The sequence below is a fragment of the Camelina sativa genome, chromosome 12, assembly GCF_030686135.1.
Source record: "Camelina sativa cultivar CO46 ecotype springtype chromosome 12, ASM3068613v1".
NCBI lineage: Eukaryota > Viridiplantae > Streptophyta > Magnoliopsida > Brassicales > Brassicaceae > Camelina > Camelina sativa.
In genome coordinates, this window is record NC_141891.1 from 1231179 (window position 1) to 1258556 (window position 27378).

A 27378-nucleotide genomic window follows, 5' to 3' on the forward strand; every position below is an offset into this window, starting at 1 on the left:
ATGCATATCACTACTAGCTTAGATAAGTTTCCTTAAAGAGTAAAAAAAACAAATTAAAATAAAAAATTACTGTGCCCTGCCCATATAGTCTGTGCCATGTGTTAAGTTTCTTTGGGGCTTGGTGCCCATCTAAGTGGAACCTTTGACTGGTGTAGTTTTTTTTTTTTACGATTCCAAGATGGTCAAACTTTGACCAAATATTTCTATTTACCTGTGTCCGATTTGTATAACTTAACTTGGGTACAGCTTGGATAAGTAATTTTTTCTTCTTTTATTCTCGATATTTCTTTGGTGTGTAACTGTGTAACTGTGTAAGTGTCTGGTTAGGTGGGAAGCATCATGGTTTTATTTTTCTTTCGAAAATTCGATTTGGCAAATATAATTAGGAAGAAGTATAGTTACTAGTCAGTGACAACTACTTTGTATAGTTACTAGTCAGTGTTTATTGGACAATCCAGCCTTATGAAAAGAGGTAGAAATGACCGGAGTTAAAAAAAAAGTATATAAATGGCTTAGTCTTTGTGTATATAACAAAACGTTCACAAACTCATTTTCTTTCTTTCACCAAAAAAAAAAAAAAAAAAATGCAATCCAGCAAGAATGGTTCGTTGAAGGAATAGAGTACAACAAAATTATCAGCCACCTAACTCTTCCGTCCGTTGTGTTAGATGTGCACTGTTTGCAATTATACGTTCATAAATGTTATCGACAATATTTTCATGTTTGATTCACTATATATATAAGATGACTAGTAATAGTTAAAAAAAAAAAAAAAAGAGAGTATGTATGTACATACATTACAGCTTATCCGAATTAATAAAAGAAGTCTTGAAACTCGTGTGAACTCTTCTGGTTCACGCTTTAGAGTCACCATCCAACTTATATAATGAAACTGCTCATTTAATTGTTACATTTACCATTTACTTTTTTTTTTATATAATTAATCTCATTTATTTTGTTTGAAGGGAACAATCTATGGCATATGTAGGTTGTATATGCATACACTTGCCATCGAATTATAACAGTAACAGCTAACAAGAAAAATGCATATAATTAGAATTATATACATGTATTGATGCATGTTATGTTGTATAAATTTATTAGAATATATAGAGGTAGATGATGAAGAAGACAAGAAAGCAATTCCCATTTCGTTTACAAACAACAACAAGAGTCAAGAGGCTTTGCCATATTTTTTTTATTATTTATTACATTTTCTCTCAGTTGCTATTTGCTACACATAAACTCTATTACAGTGGTAGAAGGTAAGTCCAATTGTAGAAAGCACCATCACATCCGGGATTGAGTTCCGGTTCCTACGAATGTAGGAATTTGGCTAATGGGCCGGCCTATTGTGACCCAATGGTTGACAAAAAAGAAAAAAAAAAACTCTATTGGCCCTTCTTATGCATACACACATACATTTTAACAAAATTGTATAATTGAAAGTAATTAAAAGTTGAAAAGTTAAAAATTAAAAGTAATTGACAAGTTGTAACAATATAAGAGTGTATTAAGTAGTAGTCTTTGTTTTCTTATTAAAGGTAGAATTAAGTTAATTAAACATTAAAGGATAATTTAGTTTATATATTAGTTTGAAACATTACACAAGTATTTAATTAAAGGACTAAATTATCCAGAATTTTATTGGAAGGAAAAAGATTTTTTTTTCTCCATAAATCATATCATACAAATTTAATTAAAATATTATCTACAAAACCTTAAACAAAAATATTAAAGAAGACAAAACAATTTATTATTTATAAAACCTTATAAGTTTAAATAACATGAATATAAAAGTTTTTTGAAAAATTTAGAAAAAAGTGTGGTTCACAAAAAAAAGAGAGTCAAATTTAATTTATGTATAAATCCTTAAATGAAATATTAAAGAAGACAAAACAATTTATTATTCATAAAAAACCCTTAAAAACTTAAAAAAGTTTATAAACAAGAATATAAAAGTTTTTTAAAAAAAATTAAGAAAAAAGTGTGGTTCACAAAAAAAAAAGAAGTTAAATTTAAGTTATGTGTAAGACATGTTGGACCTAGAACACCTCTTACAGACCACAAAGAATATGGACAGGATGTTGTATCCGGTTTTGCCTACCCAAATTTAAAATTCAATACTTAAAAACCAAAACCAAAAAAAAAGTAAAAAACCAACACTTAAAAGCCCAAGAAAAAAAAGACCTATAACTTAAAAAAAAAATATTGGTACTTTCCAAACAGTCGGGCCTTCAAGAAAGCCCAATACTGTGTGAATGCTTTGAAAGCAAAAATGGATTAGCTTTTATTCATAGGGGTTATGGATTAATATATGTTTATTATATATCCGATGTGGGATTTGGTAATTTTTAAAACGTATTGGGCTTTTATTCGATTAAAGAGGAGGCATATGGCGGCGATAAAGATATGGCGGCGACTGTGTGTTAAGCATCGCGGGTAATGACCAATAATGGGCCTATAGTTAACTGTAAGGCGAGACCCAAATTTTTATCGAAGCGTTTGTACATATGAGTGGCCCATGTGTGAGCGATATAGCTAAACAATTTAGTGATTGTGTGTGTGGTTCTATTCCCATGCTATTTATACAATCTCTTTTCTTCTTTCTTTATCAATCAATGTTAAAAGGCATTTTACAATCGGAGTTCGTGGACCTTCCTAGTGTAAACCCACAATTTTTGTTTGTATGCTCAAATATTATTACAATATTTAATCTGTTTTCGTTATAATATGTTAGTGATAGAAAATGTGATTTTGATATGTATTACACTAAAAATTTCTCTGATGCCCTTTGTCATATTAGCAGCACTTGTAAAAGAGAAAGTGCCCCATGAAGTATACGAAGAGATCAACGTGCCAGGCAGCAACTTACACACACTCCTGACCAAGTATATACTGTACTATATTCAAAAGCGCTCTATCATTTTTGTTTGTTTGGGGGGGGGGGGGGGGGGGGGGGATGAGTCAGCGAGTGATTATTGCGTTATTTAATTACCGCTTTTCATTTATTTTTAATCATACTTTTCGTATAATCATATGTTAAATTGTTCAGTTGTCGCAAAAACGCAATGGTGACGTTTTCACAACATAATCTCAACAAATGAAACAAAAAGGTACTATTATTAATATTACCCATATAATTATAACTTATACATTACCTATCATAACCTTAAGGTCTTCTTACCTAATGATGGTAGGTCTTTTAAATGGTTCAAAATTATATGACATTATTAGGGAGTGTTATTGGATTGTAAGGAGAGGTTATTAGTTCTAAGACTCTCGAGTCTTAAATATTTTAAATGTTATTTAGCATTTTGTTGTTATTATATCAAAATTTTGTTAAACTCTGCTAAAATTTAGTGTTATTAGTTTGTGATTTGTAAAAAGTTATTTAAAATCTCAACAAATTTAGTTTATTGGATTTAGACTTTTATAAAGTCATTAAAAGTTTTGTGTTATTCAACTAAAATAAAAGAATCTAGAATTGTTAATAAATTCAATTATTATGTTATTGGTTGGTTCATGAATTTATATACTTTCTTTACAAAATAAAGTCATGGAAAGTATCACAAAAATATATAGATTGTTTGGTATATTTTACAAGATTTTTAAAAACTAATCAACAAAACTATATAATACTCTCTAGCAATCTTTAAAAAATTTTTACTTATTCACTTTTGATGATTTGTTGAAGTCTTCAAAATTATAAATTAGAATCCAAATTTATTAAGATTTTAAATAATTTTTTATAAATCACAAATTAATAATATTAAACTTTAATAGAGTTTAACAAAATCTTGATATAATAACAACAGATTCTCTACATAACATTTAAAGTCTTTAAGACTCTATTGAAATCTCAAACCAATAACTTCACTTATTTTATTTTATATAAATTGGATGGGTTTTCTTTGAACAAATCTTTAAACTAATGGAATGATTTATTCTTGGAAAAAATCATACAATATATCTTAAACTTGGATGAATATATTATCACATGGTTTTCAACTTTTAACTGATCTCAAGAGTAAAAAATGAAACCACTAGTTGATATTATCAATCCATCTATACTAGTATTTTTGCAGCAGTTTTTGCTCAAAAATACTTTTGAAAAGTTTTTACATTTAATGCATTCACTTTAATATTAGTTACCAAAACTTCAAAATTAATTATAAATAAGATTTTAAAAAATAAGAAAATCTTTCTATCTCATTCAAAAATAAATATATGATTCCTTTTCATTTTTATTCAAATTTATATTCAAATTATCTTAAATTATTCTATAATACATTTAGTTAATAAAAATTGTAATTTTTTCCTGCATATGATGTAATACAGAATTTTAAAAACTGACATATATTACTCAATAGATGAATAACAAATACGGGTACAATATCCCACATTGTCTAAAAAAATTGGGCAATGGTTTAGAGTCATACTATAAAAGAGACCAAAATGATTCTGAATACAAATGAGTAGAAACCTTGATTTATCAGGCATTCAAACTTTAAAAACTTTTATTTGGTTTATTCCGTTTTTTTATTTTAAAGATTTTTAAAATGTTAAATATGAAAAATATTTAAAACTTTTAAAAAGTTAAATATGATAAATATTATACCGTAGATACATAATAAATATTAAAAATTAAGATGATATAGTGTTTGTTAAAATATCTTGAGACGGGTTATATAGCGGGACGGGTTTTATCGATATTTATATAAATTAAAAAATATCATTAATTTGGTGTTACAAGAGTAAAACATCATTTCATTATTTTGTTAACACTGTCAGTATCAGAGAATAGACATATCTAATTAAATTATTAAATAAATATTATATAAAAAATAAAATATATTGTGTTATTATGTGTTTATTTAACAATTATTATAAAAACTATAACATATTTAACCAACAAATACAACTTATAATTTAAATAATTTAGTTATAAATAATTTTGTCTCATAATGTACCACGGGTCCTAATCTAATTACATAATTATAATTTCGTAACAAGAATGTAAACATAGTCGAGATCAACATTTATTTAGCTGACTCCTTCTGTTTTTAGTAGGACTAGGTGCTTCCCCACGCAACGCGTGGGTTGTGGTGTAGTTGGCACTTTCTTGTTTTTTTGGTCTATTTCTTTTTCTCTTTTGTATTATTTCGTTTTAATTAGACATATATGGGCTTCGCAGTCACTTGTATTAATACACTATATGTTTATATCATTTCGTTTAGATGTGTACAATTGTTGCGTTTATTTTTTATGAATTATGAGGATGTTGTTTCTTGCTTTTGAAGATCCAATCTTATCATTGACTGATATTGTTCCCAATACATTTATTGTATTTTAGATTTCTGATTAACTGCTTATGTAAACCCTTCATACGTTGATGTTGCAATAATAAGTTATTTTTTAAAAGTAATTATTTTCCGTGTAAGTGATTATGTTTGTATGTCCATGTTTTGGTCTAATATCAATAAGATCGTTTATGTTTTTCTTTAGTTGGCTTTGAAACCAATTTTGAGTTAAGCAAATAATGGGTCGAATTATGGTGTTAATAAGTTATATAGATTCTTATGTATATATATTGTATATATGTGACTATAAGTTTAGCTAACTAAAAATTATTTGATATTTAAATATAATATTGAACATATATATATATATATATTATTTATGGGAGGAATGTGTGGAATTATTGGATAGAAGTTATTTTTGACCTCTTATGCCTTTAAAGTGATTAATGCATAATTTATTTTATTTTCAGTTATAATTTTATTTTAATGTGTAAGTTAAATGTTTTGGGTTTATTGGGTCTTAAATATTGTTTAAAGAAATTAGAAAGCAAAAAAAAAAAAAATAGAAAACATTAAATAAAAATCAACCAATAAGGAGAGACCAAAACCTTACTTTTATATATATGATATATTGCTTTAAACTTTGAAATGAGAAATATAATATAAACAATAATTTTACGTGAGAAATATATTAATTTAGCCAACCAAAATATGAATATAAGTTTAGCCAATCAAAATAATTAAAAATATTAAAATTTAACCAAAAATAATTTCTCTTGAAAGATAATAAGTTAGTAGGAGGAATGAATTAATGTACAATTATTGGATAGGAGTTACATTTGAGTTAAATGGAGTTACATGTCTTTAATTATAAATAAATATTTTAATTTTTTTATAACATAAAATAAAAGTAATACCAAGTGGCTGAATCAAAATTCACATGATTTGGTTGTTTGTTGATATAAACTCAACACTTACACATAATAATTCAAAATAAAAATATTACTTTTTAAGTGACAAACTAAATTAGTTTTCTTATAAAGTTATATGAATTCTTCAATCTCAATAATTTTAAAAATCCCAAGGATAACTTATATTTTTTTTTGGTTTTTATTCATCAATTTAATTTTATAGTGCTAGATTTCATACTAATGGTTTCATCTTTAGAGAATTTAGTGAAATGATATTTTTAAAATTATATTTTATTTTTATATTTAAGTTCCAGTTGAATATGATTTGTTTTTTGGATTATTTTTTATTTTGATTAAAGACACAAAAAACTAATTGTTTAATTATGTTCTTTTTGTTTTCAAAAACCTCAAATCATAAAAAAAAATATATATATATATATATATATATTATATTGATCTCTGCAGATTTATCAATTGGATCACAAAACAAAATAGTCTTTATAAATGGATAAATGGATATTTATATTGATCTTTAAATATTATATTGATCTTTATAAATTATTAAAAATGATACATGAATATGTGAGATAACCAGAGACATAATAAATAATTACATATGGATCATTTCAACTTTATGATCTTATTGTGTGGTGAATATTGTAAGGAAGTATGAAAATAATGACTTATAAGTGTTAATATAAAATAGAAAATGGTGATAAACATTTTAAAAGATTAAAATAAATATATAAGATATACATATCATACAAACTCTAAAACTAAGCTTTTACAATGATATTTGATTTGATTTTTTATAACCCATACAACAACAATAACAAAAAAAATACAAAACAAAACAAAACAAAACAAAACAAAAAAGAGATTTGAGAGTAGTGGAAGAAGATGAGAGAATGAAAGAGTGATAGACTAAGAGAATAAGATAATGAGTATTTATAGGAAGAGAAATGATGAAAAATTACATTTAGAAAAATGAGAGTTACAATTCTAATTTATTGTTTTGTTTTAATACAATTGATTAATTCAACTTAGTGGAGAAATAAAGTTAATGCATAATTTATAGGGGAACAATACTTGGGTTCACCCCTAGGGGAACAATACTTGGGTTCACCCCTAGGGGAACCTCTCCACTCACCCCTTTATAAAATAAGAAAATAAAATCTGTATATATTATTATAAAATTAAAAATCTTAAACCGCTCTTTAATAAACCCAAACCGACATATATAAAATCTAAACCCTAACCATCTCATTTGTGAACCCAAACCGATATATAATTTCGTTCTACTTGTAAAATCTAAACTCTAACCATCTCATTTGTGAACCCAAACCGACATATAATTTCGTTTGAATTGTGAAATCTAAACCCTAACATCTCATTTGTGAACCCAAACCGACATATAATTTTGTTCTACTTGTAAAATCTAAACCCTAACCATCTCATTTGTGAACCCAAACCGACATATAAGTTCATTTGAATTGTGAAATCTAAACCCTAACATCTCATTTGTGAACCCAAACCGACATATAATTTTGTTCTACTTGTAAAATCTAAACCCTAACCATCTCATTTGTGAACCCAAACTGACATATAATTTCGTTATAATTGTAAGATCTAAACCCTAACCAGCTCATTTGTAAATCCAAACCGACATATAATTATGTTTGAATTGTAAAATCTAAACTCTAACCACTTCATTTGTAAACCCAAACCGATAAATAATTTTATTCTAATTTTAAAAATCTAAACCAAGCCAATATTTATCTTTCCTTAATTAAAAGTATGCAGAATTTGTTTCCTTATTTAGTTTGCTTTTTAATTTAGTTTTGATTTATTTTTTAAATAAAATATTAGATGGAAGATTCTGATTGGCTGAGAGAAGAGGGGGTGAATGGAGAAGTTCACCCCTAGGGGTGAACCTAAGTATTTTACTTTATAGGGAGAAGCTATAAAGATTTCAGTTTTATATTATGTGAGTTAAATGTGAAATTAATTGTTTTTAAATTTGTGTTTTAATATATTTTTTTTTGTTAAAATGGCATTGCCAAGTGGACCAATAAGGAGAGACTGAAACTCTATAAATTATTAAAAATGATACATGAATATGTGAGATAACCAGAGACATAATAGATAATTACATATGGATCATTTCAACTTTATGATCTTATTGTGTGGTGAATATTGTAAGGAAGTATGAAAATAATGACTTATAAGATGTTAATATAAAATAGAAAATGGAGATAAACATTTTAAAAGATTAAAATAAATATAAAGATATACATATCATACAAACTCTAAAACTAAGCTTTTACAATGATATTTGATTTGATTTTTTATAACCCATACAACAACACTAACAAAAAAAAACAAAACAAAACAAAACAAAAAAGAGATTTGAAAGTAGTGGAAGAAGATGAGAGAATGAAAGAGTGATAGACTAAGAGAATAAGATAATGAGTATTTATAGGAAGAGAAATGATGAAAAATTATATTTAGAAAAATGAGAGTTACAATTCTAATTTATTGTTTACAATTGATTAATTCAACTTAGTGGAGAAATAAAGTTAATGCATAATTTATAGGGAGAAGCTATAAAGATTTCAGTTTTATATTATATGATGAGTTAAATGTGAAAATTAATTGTTTTTAAATTTGTGTTTTAATATAAGTTTTTTTTGTTAAAATTGCATTGCCAAGTGGACCAATAAGGAGAGACTAAAACTCTACTTTTATATATATGATATTGCTTTAAACTTTGAAATGAGAAATATATTATAAACAATAATTTTACATGAGAAATATATTAATTTAGCCAACCAAAATATGAATATAAGTTTAGCCAACCAAAATAAATAAAAAATATTAAAATTTAACCAAAAATAATTTCTCTTGAAAGATAATAAGTTAGTAGGAGCAATGAATTAATGTACAATTATTGGATATGAGTTACATTTGAGGTAAATGGAGTTACATGTCTTTAATTATAAATAAATATTTTAATTTTTTATAACCTAAAATAAAAGGAATACCAAGTGGCTGAATCAAAATTCACATGATTTGGTTGTTTGTTGATATAAACTCAACACTTACACATAATATTTCAAAATCAAAAATATTACTTTTTAAGTGACAAACTAAATTAGTTTTCTTATAAAATTATATGAATTCTTCAATCTCAATAATTTTTAAAATCCCAAGGATAACTTATTTTTTTTTTTTGGTTTTTACTCATCAATTTAATTTATAGTGCTAGATTTCATACTAATGGTTTCATCTTTAGAGAATTTAGTGAAATGATATTTTTAAAATTATATTTTATTTTTATATTTAAGTTCTAGTTGAATATGTTTTGTTTTTTGGATCATTTTTAATTTTGATTAAAGACACAAAAAAACCAATTGTTTAATTATGTTCTTTTTGTTTTCAAAAACCTCAAATCATAAAAAAAAATATATATATTATATTGATCTTTGCAGATTTAACAATTAGATCACAAAACAAAATAGTCTTTATAAATGGATAAATGGATAATTATATTGATCTTTAAATATTATATTGATCTTTATAAATCATTTAAAATGATACATGAATGTGTGAGATAACCAGAGACATAATAGATAATTACATATGGATCATTTCAACTTTATGATCTTATTGTGTGGTGAATATTGATGTATGAAAATAATGACTTATAAGATGTTAATATAAAATAGAAAATGGAGATAAACATTTTAAAAGATTAAAATAAATATATAAGATATACATATCATACAAACTCTAAAACTAAGCTTTTACAATGATATTTGATTTGATTTTTTATAACACATACAACAACAATAACAAAAAAAAATACAAAACAAAACAAAACAAAACAAAACAAAAAAGAGATTTGAGAGTAGTGGAAGAAGATGAGAGAATGAAAGAGTGATAGACTAAGAGAATAAGATAATGAGTATTTATAGGAAGAGAAATGATGAAAAATTACATTTAGAAAAATGAGAGTTACAATTCTAATTTATTGTTTTGTTTTAATACAATTGATTAATACAACTTAGTGAAGAAATAAAGTTAATGCATAATTTATAGGGAGAAGCTATAAAGATTTCAGTTTTATATTATGTGAGTTAAATGTGAAAATTAATTGTTTTAAATTTGTGTTTTAATATAATTTTTTTTTGTTAAAATTGTATTGCCAAGTGGACCAATAAGGAGAGACTGAAACTCTACTTTTATATATATATATGATTAGGATATGTGTTTTATACACATAATACATGACTAGGATCTGACACTTTTAGTATTTTTAAATATTAACCGAAAATTATACGAATTTTATTTCAGGATTATTTAATTGCGCTGACATCTAACGTATTTTATTCATATTTGAAGTTTGAACGGTTCACTTCAATATGCATACACAATTCTAGTTGAACGGGGCAACATCTCTATATTAAATCGATATCTTCAAGTTCAACGTATTATCCATAAAACATACTGTATTAATCTTTTTTGTCAATTTTGCCATGTTTTGTTTTGTGAACCACTTGGACCGTCCACCAACCCAAAATATGGCAGTTCAAACACGGTTTGCATATTAACTTTTTGGTTGATTTTATATTTTTTTTTTCTTGAAAAAAGGTCATGTGGATTAATTTATCATTGATCTATCTCATTCGTTTTTAATACTACTAACCACACTTATATACTATTGTTTATTCTATCCGTTATACTTTAATTTGTACCGTTTGAAACTTTGAATTACCAATCTAATGACAACCACATATCTAACATATGTGAAACTATTGAATCAAGAAAATGTGAATATTCCAAATACGTCGTCGCCAACCACTAATCAGTGCATAATTAAATCAAATAAAGATTAATAGATCTGGATATAAGCCAATATTTGAATATTTGATTATCTATTTCCTATTTTAGTTGTGTAAATAAATACTTGGATATAATAAATGTAAACAGACTTAGAAATAAAAATGGATAGAGAATAAAAAAAAGTGAGTGATTAGGAAAGTTCGTCCAACGTGTATATGATTCAGCACTTATCTATTTGATACAATCCTCTCTGTTTTACACAGTTCACATTTCTCGATTTCCAACCAATTAAATCACACAATTCTCTTAATAATAAAATCTAATCAGACAAAGAAGCAACTAAAACGATTATAAATAGTCTCCCGCTCGCCCTCATCTCTTCTTCTTCTTATTTCCCCTTTCTTGATAAGCACCTCACCTCATTTTACTCTTTAGATCTCTCTAAAACTTTGAGATTTCGTTAGAAGATATATATATAAATGGAGAACATCTCACAGGAACAAGTTTCAGGACCACCATCACCACCACCTTATCCGGTAATAATAAAGTCAACGGATCTGTTTACGCAAAGAACAAGTTCTCAAAGCTTTGTCTCTAAAGCTACAAGAGATTCATGGGATCGTATGTTCGATGAAGCTCATGGAGCTGATGTTTTGATTCATACCGATGATAATGGTTTGGTCTACGCGCATTCTAATGTCATCGTAAGTTCCTCTCAAAACATTTTATTAATCTTATTACTTTAAGAAAAATGAATCTTAATTAAGTTTTATCTTTTCTTTGTAATCAGGGAATGGCTTCAGATGTAATCAAAGGAATGATGAAACAAGATAAGAGAAGATCTCATCGTAAATCTATATCAATCCTCGGTGTTCCTCACGACGCTGTTCGTGTTTTCATTCGATTCTTATACTCTTCTTGGTAATTTAATTATACTTTTGCTCTTAATCCAAACAAATGTGGAAATCTTTGGTTATAATTTATAAACTTTACTTAATCTATTTGCTCTGTTTTTGCAGTTATGACAAACAAGATATGGAAGATTTTGCAATACATCTACTTGTGTTATCACATGTCTACGTGGTTCCGCATCTGAAACGAGTGTGCGAGTCAGAATTCGAAAACAGTTTGCTCAACAAAGAGAATGTGATTGATGTGTTTCAGCTAGCTCTTCTCTGTGATGCTCCTCGTCTAGGTCTTCTCTGTCACAGAATGATTCTTAAGAACTTTGAAGAAGTTTCTACTTCTCAAGGATGGCTAGCAATGAAAGAGAGCCATCCTGGACTCCAGAAAGAGCTCTTACGCTCTGTCGCTTACGAGCTTAATGTAATAATTAGACACCAAACTCCTGCAACTTTCTTTACCGTAAAAGATATATACTTCCACAGTTTTCTGATGAGTTTTCGTTTCAAATGATGTCTTTTTGCAGTGTGTGAAGCAAAGAAACAGGAAACAAAAAGAGATACAGACTTACACACAGTTGTATGATGCAATGGAGGCTTTTGTTCATATATGTAGAGATGGATGCAGAGAAATAGGTCCAACAAAGATCGAAACACCTCATGTCTCTTGCGGATTTCAAGCCTGCAACGGTTTAGAGCAGCTATTGAAACATTTGGCGGTATGCAAACTAAGATCAATCCCTGGTGGTTGCAGCCGTTGCAAGAGAATGTGGCAGCTTCTTGAGCTTCATTCGCGTATTTGCGTAGACTCGGAACAGTGTAAAGTCCCTCTTTGCAATAATTTCAAGGAGAGGATGAAGACACAGAGCAGGAAAGATGAGAAGAGATGGAAACTTTTAGTGAAGAATGTTTTGAGCACTAAGCGAATTGGAGGATCTCCATTCTTTTTGCAGGCATTTGATGTTACTTTATGACATTGTTTTATCGCTTTTAGATTACAGAAATTGCATATTTGTATACATGTACAACATAGGTTACAGATTCTTTGTAAAAATAGATCCGAGATTCAAAATTCAGTGTCAGAGAATAAACCCCTCTTACAAATCTAAGATCCAATCTTTATCCCTTTCAAGTCCGGCCCAAACTGGCCCGGTCTATCCTGACTAGAGAAATATAGAGAGTGAGTTCTTCAATGTTCCTCTTCATCAGTCATCATCACCAATCGTTAGTGTTGACAGAGAATCTTCAACTGTTTCTCTTCCCTCCAACACATTGTGAGTTTGAGTTTCCTCCCTTTTCTGCAAAACCAAGTTCGCTTAGTAAGCAAGCTGATACTTATAAGGGCATAAAAATATCACACGCCCAGTAGGAGGGAACTATATCAAAGCAAGACTTAAAGGCACACACAAACACACAATCCTTTTAATACCTCTTTACCGAAAAGTAAACAGAACATACCTTTTGATGAGTTTTCATTAGCTCATAGAGTTTACGCATCATCATCTCATGTTCTACCTGAAAACAAAGATAAATTCACCAGGTTTAATGATCTCTGATCCTTAATTACATAACAACAAGCTTATTAAAAGAATCTCTTTATTCATAAAACCTGGAGTGTTTGGAGTTCTTGTGACATGGTCTTATGAGCTTCTTTGAGTAATTCACTCTGCTTCTCCAAATGGCTTTTTGACAATCAAAAACAAATTAGGTTAACAAGACGTACTTAAATATATAAAAGATTATGGGTAACAAAGAAGCTGCAAAAATGATAATTACTTCAACAAATCACCCGTATGTTGGGGGTCCATCCTCACAAATGATTGAGCTCTCTTGACCTCGTGATCGTTTAGGTAATCTACAGAATTAAACCAAAAGTAAAATCCGATCAGCGACACAATAAACTATAACTACAATCTCCCAAACATAAGAGTTTCATTCTACCAAACAAGATCATATTCCACAGTCCACATTGATAAGTTCTGATTTGGGCATAATCATACATACAACTAGAGATCATAGTTTCAAAAATCTGGACATGCAAAGATGGATTCGAATTCACTGCTTAACTATAAAAGTAACTGTGTAAAGAAACAAGAATCAGGTAAACAGTTGAACAATAACTTCAAAAAGAAGAGTCATTACTGCCACACACACAAAAAGACGCATCTCTTGATGAATCTCAAAAGACGAAAAAAAAACAAACACAGAAGAAGGAAAGATTAAAGAGAGACAGAGAAGAATCCAAACAGTTAGAGAACAAACAACAAGGACAAGACACTAAAGTTTTTTGTTTTCCAACATAAAAAAAAAAAGTAAAGAAACAAAAAAAAAAAAGCGGTTCTTAGGAAAAGGAACACCTGACTTAGACAATTCATCGAGCACTTAGTGCGCAAAACCTAAAAAACACTCTTCAATCACAATCCACCAAATATCATTACCAACAATACTTTGCAATTAAATAAGTACAAACCCACTAATTCTAAACCCTAATTCATCCCAAATTCCCAATTATATCCACGAGAGACCGAATTCAAAACCCTAATTATATGCACGAAAAAAAAGATAAGAAAGCTTAGGAATTGGATTTAACAAAATCTGACCTGAGAAAAAGAAAAGATTTCAGGACGGAAGGATCGATGTAGATCGTCGTAGAACAATCTCTCTGTTCACGAGAGCGAAGTTACACGACGAAGATCGATTTGGGGATTTCACTTTTCTAATTTTTCTCGATTTTGAGGACAAAAGTTAAATTTGCCTCTTTTTATACCACACACTTGTTGCCGCCAAGGAGCAAAGCCTCTGTTACAGCCAGAAGATTCCTCTAATATCAGGAGTAATTTTCATTATAAAATAATTAAAATATACAATTGGAGAATTTTCTGTTATCGATATCCACGTCAGCAAATTTATGAGTAGGAATCTAATGATATTATTATAAATTTTCAAAAGATTAAAAAAAAAAAGTCCAATTTTTTTTTATCAAAAGTCCAAAATTTTCATGGACGTTTGAGAATTATAAAGTTGGATTTTTTACATGATGAGTTGAGTTTATACATGTAAGTTGTATACAGATATATGTAGTTGCCCATCAATTTATTTATCAGCATGCAAATTGCATATTGGAATCCCATAACTTTCTCTGTTTGTCCATGTCATTGTCACACGATCGAAAGAAAACAAAGTAATTTCCAATACAAAATTATGCTATATAAGTAATACAATTACAACTTTTTCTTGTAATGTCAACTTAAGCAATAGGACCGGAGAGAACTCTAAACCAATATCGTGGAATTCGACTCATGGCATGAAATTAAAGTGGAGTTTTGACAGCTTAACTTTTGATACACATGTACTCGACAATATACTAGACAACGGTAAACCTACAATATCTTTATTATTACAGGTGGTGTGATATACTGATAATGATATATACCACAAAAGAAAAAAAGAAAAAAGAAATATAATTTTTTCTAACCAAATGAATGAACATGCATGCTCTTGTACCAATTTAATCGTTCGGTTGAAAACAAAGCTAACGAGTAACGAGTGACGACTATCGAAAACGATTTTTACATGGATTCCAACATGAGTATGATCGATCACTTTAATTTGATAATCAAATACAACTTTTGATAAAATAAGAATTAAAGAATTTGGTACGAAGTTATATAAACTAAGGAGATTTGGGAAAAAAAGAAGAAGAGATAAAGGCTGGCTAAAAAGGGGGATGAATGGACCACGTTTTGGTGGTTCCCATAATCACACGAGTACTCGTCCACATTGACATATTGTAATTAGGTAACATGTAGCTTTCGACTTTCCCTATCGTTTCACAACGTTCAATACTTTGGGAAAGAAAATTCTGATAAAAAAAATTATGTTAGTTTTCTAATCATTACATTTGCTAAACATTATTATAACAAGTTACATCAAACGCATCCGAAGATAATACGATATGAGATAAAAAAAAAACTTCTTAGAATATTGATACATGCATCCGGAAAACAATGACTGTATATAGCTTATATTCAAATATTCAATTATAATTTTATAACACATTGATTAATAAGAAAATATTGCATGCCGTAAATAAAGGTGAGTTTCATATTGATTAAAACTAAATATTCAGAAATGTTAAACCAAGTTAAAATACACAAAAGAGAATCATCATTAGCTCTTGTTCCTATTTTTTTTTTTTTTTTTTTTTTTAGTTTTGCGCAGTTCAAAATTTATGCCACTTGCTTTAGCAATCTTAGGCCATGTGGTTTGCTATAATCACACGAATATTTCTTAGAAAACTCTTATGAATTTATTTATAAACTCTAAAACAATTTTACTAATTAAGACTCAATATCATCAACATTTTATTCCTTAATAGTAACACTCTTAAAATATTACAACTACACGTCGATCGATCCATGAATTTGATCATTCAACTATCCATGATGATGACGTAGAGACATTTGCTTTATCAATCATCTGCAAGTTTCAGAAGTTATAGAATCGAATCTGATCAAAGGACAACCAAAAAAGAAATAAAATAATACTATAAACTTAGAAGAGGGGAAATCTATTGGATAATGTGAATAGAGATTCGTGAGAGATGTAGTATAAAACCATGTGAAGGGGATGAAAGAGCAATGAATCGACTTCTTAATTAACTAACTTCTTTAAGCTAGCTTGCATTCATTGGATTCTTATTGGCTGCCACATGCATCAATCTCACCCTTTTGGCATCTCAACTAGTATTAATCTTTGAGGATCTACAAAATTAAACTCGAAGTGAATCTAATTCGAAAAGATTTTCTGCAACGACCCAAAACAAAATTAAAACATATCTTTAGGTCCAAATAGGTTTAGAAACTCTTTGACTTTTTTTAATTATTTATCTATATACTTTGATTGACTCACAAATTCATAAACTATTGTAACAATGATCCTCTCTAGTCTCTAGTATCATAAGATCCACAAAAATATGAGAAATTGGTTTTAGTTAGATTTATATTCTAAATGAATATTTTAAACTATTGTTAATAGTATATATTTAGCTAAATAATGTAGTAAAAATAATAATGTGATTGATGAGAAAAAAGCAGAGAAAAAAGGAAAAGAGAAGAGAGAGAGAGAGAGAGAGATAATGAAAAGGAAAGGAGAAAACATATCCTGAAAAGAAGGTAAGTTTGTCTGAAGAGAAGGGGGCACACCAAGTTAGTGCTTTGTCAGATTTCGCGTGCCCCTTCTCTCTTTTTTTTCCTTTCTCTTTCTACACACAAAAAAAAAAAAAAAAGAGACTTCTCTTCTTCTTCGTCTTCGTCTCCATCTCTCTTTCATTCAGTTTAATGTTTGGCTCCTTCCTCTTCTTTATTTTTCTCGATTTCAAAGAAAGTATTGATTTTTTTTTTTTATAACGAAAGGTCACTGTTTTATCGTTTAAGAAAAAAATTAAAGGTAGAATCTTTTATCATCAAACCTGAACTCGAGAAGAGAGGAAAAAAGGCTTCTCTGATTTGTTTTTTTTTTTGGTTTGTAGCGCATTTTGCGTTCTTGGGTTTAAAGTTGAAAGAACCAACCAACACAGCTCATACTCTTTTCTCAATTTTGTGTGGGGCTCTTTCTTTTATACATACGCAGAGAGAGAAGAGAAGAGAAGAAAGATTATATAGCAATTAGACTTTTGTACTAGTGGTGGTTTGCTCATGATTGAGAGAAGAACTCAACTTGGCTTTTGAGGTATTATACAAACTTTTAGATTTTGATTTTTCGAATTTTGTGGGTTTAGACAATTTTGCTATTACAAGTTATTTTCTTCTTTTTTGTATTTTGAAGTCTTGCAATTGAAGGATCATCTTAGGGTTTTTATTTATTCGATTCTTCTTGATGTAAATAAGAAAAAAATAACTCTTTTTGGTTTAGTTTTAGTCCTCTTGTACCATAAACGACCTCCTCTGCCACTAATGTCAAGTTTTGTATTCTTTAGATTCTTTCTTTAGCAAACATCCAAAAAAGATTTGATTCATCTTGTCTATTGTATTAGTGGCAATCTTCAATTTTTCTCTCTTGTTTCTTGATTCTTGCAGAGGGGCCAGGGTCACTAGTACTATACTAAACGACGACGCTTTTGCAATCACCACCACCACCCACAAAAAGATTCAAGCTTTGGATTCGTTTGTCTACTATAGAATTTACAAAGTTTTCACACAGTGGTCTGGTCTGGTCTGGTCTGGTCGACTTATAAAAACAATTAGAAAAGGGTTTCACGTGTTTCTGTGTTTGTGAATGTGTGAAGCACTTTGAAAACTGAGATTAAAAAAAAAAGAATTTTGATTATTAAAAAGAGTTTATCCCTCTCTGTGTGTGTGTCTGTTGTCAGTAAATTCGAGCTTTGAGTGGGTGTTTTGTGCATCTCTAAGTTTTTTTTTTTATCTTTTCTATATAATCTTTTTCTTTATTCAATGTTCTCTTTGAGATGTGAGACTCCTCCATTACCATTTGTTTCCTTAAGTCTCTGACTCAAGAAAGCTTTTTGGGAGAGTGATAATACACACACACAGTTTTTGAGTCTTTTCTTTCTTGAGATCCCTCTCTTCTATTAGTTTTCTCACCATGAAGTTCATGAAACTTGGATCCAAACCTGATTCTTTTCAATCCGAAGGAGACAATGCTAGGTTTGTGTTTCTCAATCTTTACCTTTTTATTTCTTTTTGGTTCTTTTGGTTATTACAATGTTGGTTATGTCTGAAATCCAATTTAAGTAATCAGCTTATTGATCTGTAAACATCTCAACAATATGGATCTTTGTGTTTGTTTTTTTTTCTGACAGTTTACTTTGTTAATCTCTGGTTCTTAAAGGTATGTAGCAAGTGACTTAGCAACAGATGTTGTTGTCATCATTGGGGATGTCAAATTCTATCTTCACAAGGTAAAACACTGAAAAAAATATTCAATCTTTTGTGTATCCTAATCACAGTATGTAACTTTGATTGATCATGTGTTTTTAATATGTTTTCAGTTTCCGTTGCTGTCGAAAAGCGCAAGGTTGCAGAAGCTAATCACAACAACAACATCATCGTCATCCAATGAAGATGATCAGATTCATCATCATCATGAAGACGAGATTGAGATAGCTGATATTCCCGGTGGTCCTGCTTCATTCGAGATCTGTGCTAAATTCTGTTATGGAATGACCGTTACTCTAAACGCTTACAACGTAGTCGCTGCTCGCTGCGCCGCTGAGTTTCTTGAAATGTATGAAACCGTCGAAAAAGGTAACCTTGTTTACAAGATTGAGGTTTTCTTGAACTCGAGCATACTCCAAAGCTGGAAAGATTCGATCATCGTGCTTCAAACCACGAGAGCTCTGTCTCCATACTCTGAAGAGTTGAAGCTAACGGGACGATGTCTTGACTCGATCGCCTCAAGAGCTTCGATTGATACTTCGAAAGTCGAATGGTCATATACTTACAGCAAGAAGAAGAATCTTGATAATGGTTTGAGGAAACCACAGGCTGTTCCTAGAGATTGGTGGGTTGAGGATCTTTGTGATCTTCATATCGATTTGTATAAACGAGCAATAGCTACAATCGAAGCGAGAGGGAACGTTTCAGCAGACGTTATCGGAGAAGCGTTGCACGCGTATGCGATTAGAAGGATTCCTGGATTCAGCAAAAACAGTTCTGTACAGATCACTGACTTTGCCAAGTACAGAGCTTTAGCTGATTCGATCATTGAGCTGATCCCTGATGAGAAACGCAGCGTTTCTTCGAGTTTCTTGACTAAGTTGTTACGTGCTTCGATCTTTCTTGGTTGTGATGAAGTCACCGGGTTAAAGAACAGAGTTGGTGAACGGTTAGATGAGGCTAGTTTGGGTGATGTTTTGCTCTATGATGTTGAGTTGATGCATAGCTTGGTTGAGGTTTTCTTGAAATCTCGTGACCCGAGAGAGGATGATTTAACCGCTAAAGCATCAGTTGCAAAACTTGTCGATGGTTACTTAGCTGAAAAGTCTAGGGACTCGGATAGTTTGCCTCTTCAGAAGTTCCTCTCACTCGCGGATATGGTCTCCAGCTTTCCTAGACAGTCTCATGATGGAGTTTATCGCGCAATCGACATGTTCCTTAAGGTATAAAGAACCAACTCAGTCTATAAACATAGTTTCAAGATTTGTGTAAAGTCAAGAGTTGATTAAGTTACTAATCTGTTTTTTCTTGAAATGATGATCTCTCATCAGGAACATCCGGAGATGAACAAGAGCGAGAAGAAGAGAATCTGCAGGCTAATGGACTGTAGAAAGCTATCAGCAGAAGCATGCGCACACGCAGTTCAAAACGAGAGATTACCAATGCGTGTGGTGGTGCAAGTGCTCTTCTTTGAACAGGTAAGAGCCAACAACAACGGTTCATCATCTACAGGGAACAGCACGCCAGAGATTATCATCCCGGCTTCGAGATCGACGAACACTACTGATCAAGAAGACACAGAGTGTTGGGACACAGAGGATATCAAAGCCTTGAGAGGTGAATTAGCAAGTCTAAGACTCGCAAAGAATCAACAAGAGAATAACAACAACAAAGGGAAACTGATGAAAGGAGGAGGAGGATTGGGAGTTTCTAGAGTGTTCTCGAAGCTTTGGTCTGGTAAAGACAGAAGTGGAGAGATGATGAGTAGCTCAGGGACTTCGAGTCCTGGTTCTATTAATGATGACTCTAAGTCTTCTTCTTCCACAAGCAAGAAACATTAGCCCAGGAGGATCAAGAAGCAAGAAGCTAAGGAAAAAAAAGATGAATTAGGTGTGCTATAAAATGTTTATCCAATTACTAACTTATTTCTCTCTTTGCTAGATCCAATTTCTCAGATGTTACTATTTTCTTCTCTTTGTGATGTTCTTCTTCCTTAGTAGGTATGGTTTTATTTTTTGCTTTGTTGTCACTTTAAAATGGAAGTGTTTAAAACCAAAAAAAAGTTCTTCAAATAATAATAAAAAGGAGAAATTAGGTCTAAAGTCTCTTTTAATTTTTCAAAAATTGTGTTTTTTATGATTATACAATAACATAATAAGTCTTTTTTTTAAAACAATTTGTTGGAAAAATGCTTTACAAAACCTCTTCTAATAAGTAAACTCGTAATGAACAGAGCAAACCGAAATAATTTATGCAAGACTGACGTTATTTTGTTACTTGCGTATAGACAAGTAACCAAGTATCGAAATTTATGGACTAAGGCCCAAGTCGTTTATTTCATATCACGGAGCCTTTTAACATTCAAAGCTATTTTTTCCATTGTGTCGTTTAACATCAATTTTAACATTCAAATCTGTTCAAAAAAAATTGAATTAAATTTGTATATTTTTGAGATATTAAATTTATAAAATAGATGAAAAGTATGTTAAAAAAACTATATTGCACTAATAAAGTATTTTAATATCTTAACAAAAACTAAAATAACGTTCTAATTCAAAAAATTTTTTTTTTTTTTTTTTGGGATCAGATAGACATTACATTATTTGGAAGCTCCCTGTAAAAATTTGGATAAATGACAAAATGCAAAAGTAACCCATAATTTTAGACCGACAAAAAAATGTTACTTTAAATTGACTTACCACCGTCATTGTGCTGAAAATCTTCTTCGTCGTTTCCTTTTCTTTTCCATTAAAAAAAAATTATCCTATATACAACAAAAAAATATACATACATATAGGTTCACTAATGTTGTTACATCATTTTCCTTACGGACGCACTCGCATAATGAATATTCCATTCGAATAAATATCACGCCCGGATTTTTGTGGGGGATGGGATGAGAATGAGATGTTTGCGTGGGGTGTTCCTCACTGAACACGCCCACATTTCTATGTATTATGGATATCTTTCAAATAATGATTGATTTTAATGTTAAACAAAATATTTATCACTTTAATCGAAGAAGGCTTACAAGTTTTAGGTAGATTTTTCTTAAGAACATAGTTGTAACCAAAACTTATTTCATTCACCATAGAGTTGTAAATCATCGGTTGAACAACGCTATTTAAGTACTCATGAGTCATGAGTACGCTATTTAAGTAATCATCGATTTGCTTTTGTTCTCTAGGTGTTGTTATCCTAGTGCTTTTGTGGACTCACACGAGTCACGTCAATATATAAAATATACGGATCTCCTTGATTTGATTGAGAAGAAACTACCATTCTTAAAATTTTGATAAAACCTTCTTTTTATAAAAAAAAATAATAATACTAGTGCTTAATATATGCATGCTTTAGTATCCTTGAGAGTTGAGATTCACATGATCGTCTACTTGAGAACTCCGTGAAGACTATAACCTAACTTCCATTAGATTTTCTTTTATGAGCTAAAACTAAAACAAATATATTTTTTAATAGTATATATGTGATGTGGCATATAGTTGAATCCAATAAAATTAAAACCACACCATTTTAACTAGTTGAACTCACTTCATCTAGATATTGTCTCGTTGTTACATACATATAAGTTTAGTAACACATTCATTTTCACTTATGTAATGCCGAAGAAATACAAAATGTAATCATAAATTAACGAACGACGACACTAAAAAACAAACCTACGGTCAACATACAAACATGTATATACCAATCGTTATAACATAAATCTTTTTTTTTTTTTTTTTTTTTTTTTTTTTTTGTTATAACATAAATCTAATCCACAAACACAAAGTATCACTCCTCGATTGAAGTTATCCACATGTCTTATTATGTGATGATCAAAGGACCTTCTAGGTATAAACTTTCCCTGACTCCATCGGTGCTCTCGACTCGACAAGACCTCTTTCGGACAGGGACACGTTCTCAAACCCGATTCAAAGGTTTCATCATGCAACCGCAAACCAACAAAAGAAACATATAAATCTATCAGTTGAACATCTTTTAGGACCATATTTGGAGAAAAAAGTGTGGTCCATGACATTGATATGCATGTCATTTACACGTAAGATTAGCTAGGCGATATCACAAAAGGTGTTTCTATTCTCCAATATCTCTCTATCAATATGATCAAACTCGAATTAGCAAAGTACTAAGTTCCAAAAAAACCCACCTAAAAGATACAACTAAACTAATATATTTTCTTTCATAATAGTTCTTTTCCTCCACATCATCATCGTCTTAAGTGTTTAACAGTCTTTAACAGAGAACAACTTACATCATTCTACGTATCAGTGCGTTCATGAAAATTATCTCTATTTTATAAATAAATAAAAACAATCAGGTCGGCGTTTTAGTTTGGCCAGAGAAAAAGTATCTTAAAAAGCTAGATCCATTTACAAGACAAGAAGACACAAACCCAAAAGTAGGAGATATTGCCTCTTACCACTAATTTAAACACCCACAAAAACAAAATGAAATACAAAAAAGCAAAAAAAAAAAAAGAGTACCTAAGAAAAATATAGAAGATTACTAATTCTAAAAACTAAAATATCCATCAACGATCTAACAACTTAGAACTAAAGAGATTACCCTAATTTAACATTAAGAAAACTATAGGGTTAAGAAAAAAAAAAAAAAAAAAAAACACTTTTAGAATTCTCTAGGGTCTACAAAAATAGAAACGCCAGGTGGCGATTTAGTCCAGTCACCAACAACGCCGTCACTGTAGTCTTCCCCAAGCCGTTTCACACACCAAAGATCCTCGGCGCACGATAGCGCTTTCCAATGCGGTATCCCTCGCCGCAACGGCTCTTCTCCGGCTACCTCCGTCGCCACGACACCACAACCTCCTTCCTTGGCCAAGTTATGCGCGTGAGCACACAGCGATCTCACCATCTTCACCGCGCGTGGGCCTTCCCCTCCTATCCCGTACATGAAGTGAAGCCCAAACGGCTCGAACACACAAGGGATCGAAGGTAGTTTCAAAAACGGCAGCGTTTTATCAACCACCCGAGTCGTTTTCGCTACCACGCGCCTCAGCCTCGACGCGCCGCGAACCTCTAACCGAAACGAGTCTTTACAGTTCCACACGCTCAACACGGCCCATGACTCTGGCGGGTACTCGAGAAACTTAGCCGAACCGGGCCATGATCCAGACCCGGATCCATAACAGCTTCCACGTGGCACAGCTACAAAAGTCCCGAGAGAGAGTTTGTTATTGAGAACCGAATCAATATCCCGCGGGAAAAACTCGGTTGTACTAAACCGGAGTCGGTACAACGATTCAGCGTCGACCGGGTCTAATTTTATCACCGTGACTCTTCGCGAGATATTAACTCGATGAGCGTAAACCGGATTAACCAAAATCGACGGCGTACGGAACTCGGAGTAACCACATTTGCCGGTGAATAGATTAACCGAAGCTTGGTTATCGTTTTCAGTAGCTATGTAAGAGTAGTCAGCACCGTTTTGTCTGAACCATTCCTCCATCATCTTCACGAGCTTAAACCCAATCCCTTGTCTCCTGCAATAATAATAAACCAAAACTAATGACATTAGTTTAACTCTGATTATAATCATAATCGTGATTAGTATTAGAACGGAACGGTACCTGTGGAAAGGAGAGACACGAAGGCCCAAAACGTAAGCGAGTTTAGTGTAGAGAGGCTTGACGGCGTCGTTTTGGGGTTTATGATTTAAATCGAGTTTTGTGCCACATGTAACGGTTTTGATGCAACCTCTAATCATCCCCACAATCTCCTTCTTCTCCGTACCCATCTCAGCCACCTGTTTACAAATTTTGATTTTTGTTTTCCGTTATCATATGTTTTGTCTTTTTTTCGTTATTACAATCATTTTAAAAAATAATTGAATAATAAAGTTTGTAACTTTATCTTTTTTTGGTTAGTTTTGGTAGCCAAAATAAATATAAATGGTGAGTCTTTTGATCTTATCAAGAATCGACGAAAAATAGAAATGATATTTAGAAAAAGAAACGAACTTAAATCAAATATGTGGGAATGGGTTTTTTTTTAAGCTCTATGTTTTTCTTCTTTTAGGTTTTTTGAGCTTAAGAATCGGACAAGGAGGAAGAAGAAGAGACACAAGTAAAAAAAAAGGAAGTTTTGTTATGTCTTACCAACATGAGATAGGAAGGAGAATGTCGGATCCTACAAATCGGGTCACCCAAAAGGTCGGTGAAAAGAGAAAGCTTGCCGCTTGGTCCAACTTCACAACGTCGCTCCACATCCTCAACGCCGGCTAAGTCTCGGCTCGGGTCGTATTCTCTAACCACCGTCATATTTGTGCCTTTCACAGAGAGAGAAGAGAACAAAAAACAGAGTAAACAGAGAGAGAGAGAGAAGGATGATGATAACTGAGAAGCAGAGTGAAGTAGATAGGGTTTTTAAATATATAGATAGAGATAAAAAAAGTGTGGAAATGAGAGAAGTGAAGGAAAGATTTATTCGAGAGGAAAGAGAAGCATTTATATATATAGTATATAGCGTGAGGTATAAGTAATAAAGAACAGAGAAGCTATGAGGGAGAGGTTTATAGGATTTGGATTTAAAAGGAAAGAGAAATAGACTTTTCTTTTTTCCGGCTACTTTTTTAATTTTTTTTTATGATGAGTTTTAAAAGTTTGGAGAAGAAGGCGAGTAGTTCATGATTGAAAGAGGAGGTTTCAAGTTCTTCTTCTCATTCCTATTTATAGTTTCTACAGTTCCCCTTTTTATTTTTTCTTTTAAAAAAATATATTTAAATATTACTCCTAGTTAGTTTTTAATGGTAAGGTATATATATATCTAACTAGATTTTAACTGATACTAGTTGACAGGTGATTTTCAACTAGTATCATACACAATAATGATAAAATCACTAAACGCTTTACAAAAACGCCTATGATTCCCAATTTTGTTTATATAAATCATCGAAAAAAATGATAATAAAATCAAGCAAAAAAAGGAAAGAAAATTTATGGAGTCATTAACGTTGGTATGTCTTTGTCTACGATCTCACTCTTTTGTTTGTAGATCTCATTTTACTACATTGGAAGTTGAAAAGATCGGTAAGTGTAGTACTAATCAAAGGTCACGATCCTATCATTTTAATTATTGGACTAATTACACATAATTAATCAAAATTGGAATTTTCTCACATATACTTTCAATTTTCAGAGTGTCTATAGTACTTAGTAAGTAAATTCTGACGTAGAATTAATTCTCTTAAATTGCTCATAATTAAGGGCATTTAATTATTTTCCTCCACCAAATCAGATTTGGAAAATAGTGGGCTTCAAGGTCTTAATGATGAGCAAGAGTAATGGTGATTAAGACGAGCATTGATGTAGGAGTAGAAAACTTGCCCAAAAGGAGAAGTTGTAAGTGGGAGTGAGAAGTTGAAACTGGCGGCTATGTCTGCGTTAACTATTATGGTTTCTATCTCTTTTCGATTTCCTCTTATTTTTATCTTTTCTAGTTTCCTTTGCCCATAAATTCACACTTATTAGTTCCACATCATCAGCTTTGATGCATTGCACCATCCCCCAAGTAATCATTTTTGCTCTCAACCCAATCTATAGAACCTAATTATATTTTTAATCTTTTCTCCATTATATGTACCAAATTAGAAGATGTTTAAATCGTAAATAAAATACAGTAGCTTTAGTTTTGCGAGAGGGGAAAAAACAAACGTACCGTAAATATGATTATTTATAAGAAACTAAATGTGTCTAATTTATATAAAAAAATCACTATAAAATGTAAAATAGTTTCTTTGAAAAGAATCCTTAACAAATATCTTACTATAAATAACCGCAATGTTCAAAAGACTATTAGGCTAAAAGAGACGAAGGAATCCATTTAGAAGAAAAAAACAAAATTCCCAAAGGTCATGTCTATCGTATTCCTCTTAAGGGTAGTTTGGTCATGCAATATATGATGATATGTGTGACAAATGATTATCATATACAGTATGTACGTATTCATTTATATACATACATATATTATAATATTAATATATACATGCATTTTGAGGTGATTATATGTGAAACATCATCATCACTAGAATCACTAATTTGAGGGTTACACTTCAATTTAATACTCAAAAAGCCGAAATATCATCCGTCAGCTATATTTGTAGTTGATTACACTTAATCGTTAGATATAATAATAGATATTTAGTACTATGTATCATTGCGATATGACGGTAACAATAATGTCAACTGTATAATTAAATTTTAAAAAGTCATGATAAATTTAATTAGAGATTTTTACTAACGTCATTTAGAAATAGAAAGCCTTAAATTACATTATTCCGTCACCATACTTCTCGAAGAATAATTTTTCATAAATAGTTCCACTTGATATTTGATTGTGTATAAGTGGAAACTAGGCAAGAAACACCACCACACGCACAAAACTATAAACAATAATAAGCAGAAAAAATAAACGGCACATTTGCCGTGGCCCCTCAAAATATATAACATATAGTTCAGGTTGGTAGGCGATTAAATTTGTACTGA

At 30.6% G+C, this 27378-nt stretch overlaps 4 protein-coding genes across 8 annotated transcripts; 2 read left to right on the forward strand and 2 right to left on the reverse strand.

Annotated features, from left to right (window-relative positions):
* Positions 1-11243: 11243 nt before the first annotated feature.
* Positions 11244-13070, forward strand: LOC104729406 (BTB/POZ and TAZ domain-containing protein 5). Its single transcript, XM_010448343.3, has 4 exons — positions 11244-11763; positions 11850-11980; positions 12079-12385; positions 12489-13070. Exons 1-4 carry the CDS (start codon positions 11539-11541, stop codon positions 12933-12935), a joined length of 1110 nt encoding a protein of 369 aa, XP_010446645.1. The 5' UTR covers positions 11244-11538; the 3' UTR covers positions 12936-13070.
* On the reverse strand, positions 12881-14792 carry LOC104729405 (uncharacterized). Of its 3 annotated transcripts, none has more exons than XM_010448341.3 (5): positions 14562-14792; positions 13738-13816; positions 13571-13643; positions 13420-13476; positions 12881-13259 (listed from the first exon to the last, which is right to left on the reverse strand). In XM_010448341.3, the coding sequence occupies exons 2-5, from the start codon at positions 13767-13769 to the stop codon at positions 13167-13169; spliced, it is 255 nt and encodes an 84-aa protein (XP_010446643.1). In that variant the 5' UTR covers positions 13770-13816; positions 14562-14792; the 3' UTR covers positions 12881-13166. The 3 variants fall into 3 exon arrangements, with proteins under 3 accessions (XP_010446643.1, XP_010446644.1, XP_010446642.1); XM_010448342.3 differs by lacking the exon at positions 14562-14792 and adding an exon at positions 14104-14334; XM_010448340.3 differs by lacking the exon at positions 14562-14792 and adding an exon at positions 13903-14113.
* A 2249-nt stretch (positions 14793-17041) lies between these two features.
* LOC104729407 (phototropic-responsive NPH3 family protein NPY5) lies at positions 17042-20959 on the forward strand. 2 transcript variants are annotated; one of them, XM_010448346.3, is made up of 6 exons: positions 17127-17409; positions 17492-17691; positions 18039-18626; positions 18811-18880; positions 18971-20080; positions 20189-20959. In XM_010448346.3, exons 3-6 carry the CDS (start codon positions 18565-18567, stop codon positions 20696-20698), a joined length of 1752 nt encoding a protein of 583 aa, XP_010446648.1. In that variant the 5' UTR covers positions 17127-17409; positions 17492-17691; positions 18039-18564; the 3' UTR covers positions 20699-20959. The 2 variants fall into 2 exon arrangements, with proteins under 2 accessions (XP_010446647.1, XP_010446648.1); XM_010448345.3 differs by having other exon boundaries at positions 17042-17691.
* A 2250-nt stretch (positions 20960-23209) lies between these two features.
* Positions 23210-25536, reverse strand: LOC104733104 (putative N-acetyltransferase HLS1). 2 transcript variants are annotated; one of them, XM_010452716.2, is made up of 3 exons: positions 24994-25536; positions 24466-24641; positions 23210-24378 (listed from the first exon to the last, which is right to left on the reverse strand). In XM_010452716.2, the coding sequence occupies exons 1-3, from the start codon at positions 25153-25155 to the stop codon at positions 23505-23507; spliced, it is 1212 nt and encodes a 403-aa protein (XP_010451018.2). In that variant the 5' UTR covers positions 25156-25536; the 3' UTR covers positions 23210-23504. The 2 variants fall into 2 exon arrangements, with proteins under 2 accessions (XP_010451018.2, XP_087334044.1); XM_087477918.1 differs by having other exon boundaries at positions 23210-24641; positions 24994-25292.
* Between the last annotated feature and the right edge of the window lie 1842 nt (positions 25537-27378).

Excerpts from the sequence above, each read along its gene's own strand:
- LOC104729407 (XM_010448345.3), top strand. The coding sequence starts at position 18,565 with ATGAAGTTCATGAAACTTGGATCCAAACCTGATTCTTTTCAATCCGAA. Across the intron at positions 18,627-18,810 it reads TCCGAAGGAGACAATGCTAG|GTATGTAGCAAGTGACTTAG; the intron begins GTTTGTGTTTCT and ends TGGTTCTTAAAG. Across the intron at positions 20,081-20,188 it reads CAATCGACATGTTCCTTAAG|GAACATCCGGAGATGAACAA; the intron begins GTATAAAGAACC and ends ATCTCTCATCAG.
- LOC104733104 (XM_087477918.1), bottom strand. The coding sequence starts at position 25,155 with ATGACGGTGGTTAGAGAATACGACCCGAGCCGAGACTTAGCCGGCGTT. Across the intron at positions 24,642-24,993 it reads CTCCTTCCTATCTCATGTTG|GTGGCTGAGATGGGTACGGA; the intron begins GTAAGACATAAC and ends ATTTGTAAACAG.
- LOC104729406 (XM_010448343.3), top strand. The coding sequence starts at position 11,539 with ATGGAGAACATCTCACAGGAACAAGTTTCAGGACCACCATCACCACCA. Across the intron at positions 11,764-11,849 it reads ACGCGCATTCTAATGTCATC|GGAATGGCTTCAGATGTAAT; the intron begins GTAAGTTCCTCT and ends CTTTGTAATCAG. Across the intron at positions 11,981-12,078 it reads CGATTCTTATACTCTTCTTG|TTATGACAAACAAGATATGG; the intron begins GTAATTTAATTA and ends CTGTTTTTGCAG.
- LOC104729405 (XM_010448340.3), bottom strand. The coding sequence starts at position 13,978 with ATGATCTCTAGTTGTATGTATGATTATGCCCAAATCAGAACTTATCAA. Across the intron at positions 13,817-13,902 it reads GTGGAATATGATCTTGTTTG|ATTACCTAAACGATCACGAG; the intron begins GTAGAATGAAAC and ends TTAATTCTGTAG. Across the intron at positions 13,644-13,737 it reads CATACGGGTGATTTGTTGAA|CCATTTGGAGAAGCAGAGTG; the intron begins GTAATTATCATT and ends ATTGTCAAAAAG.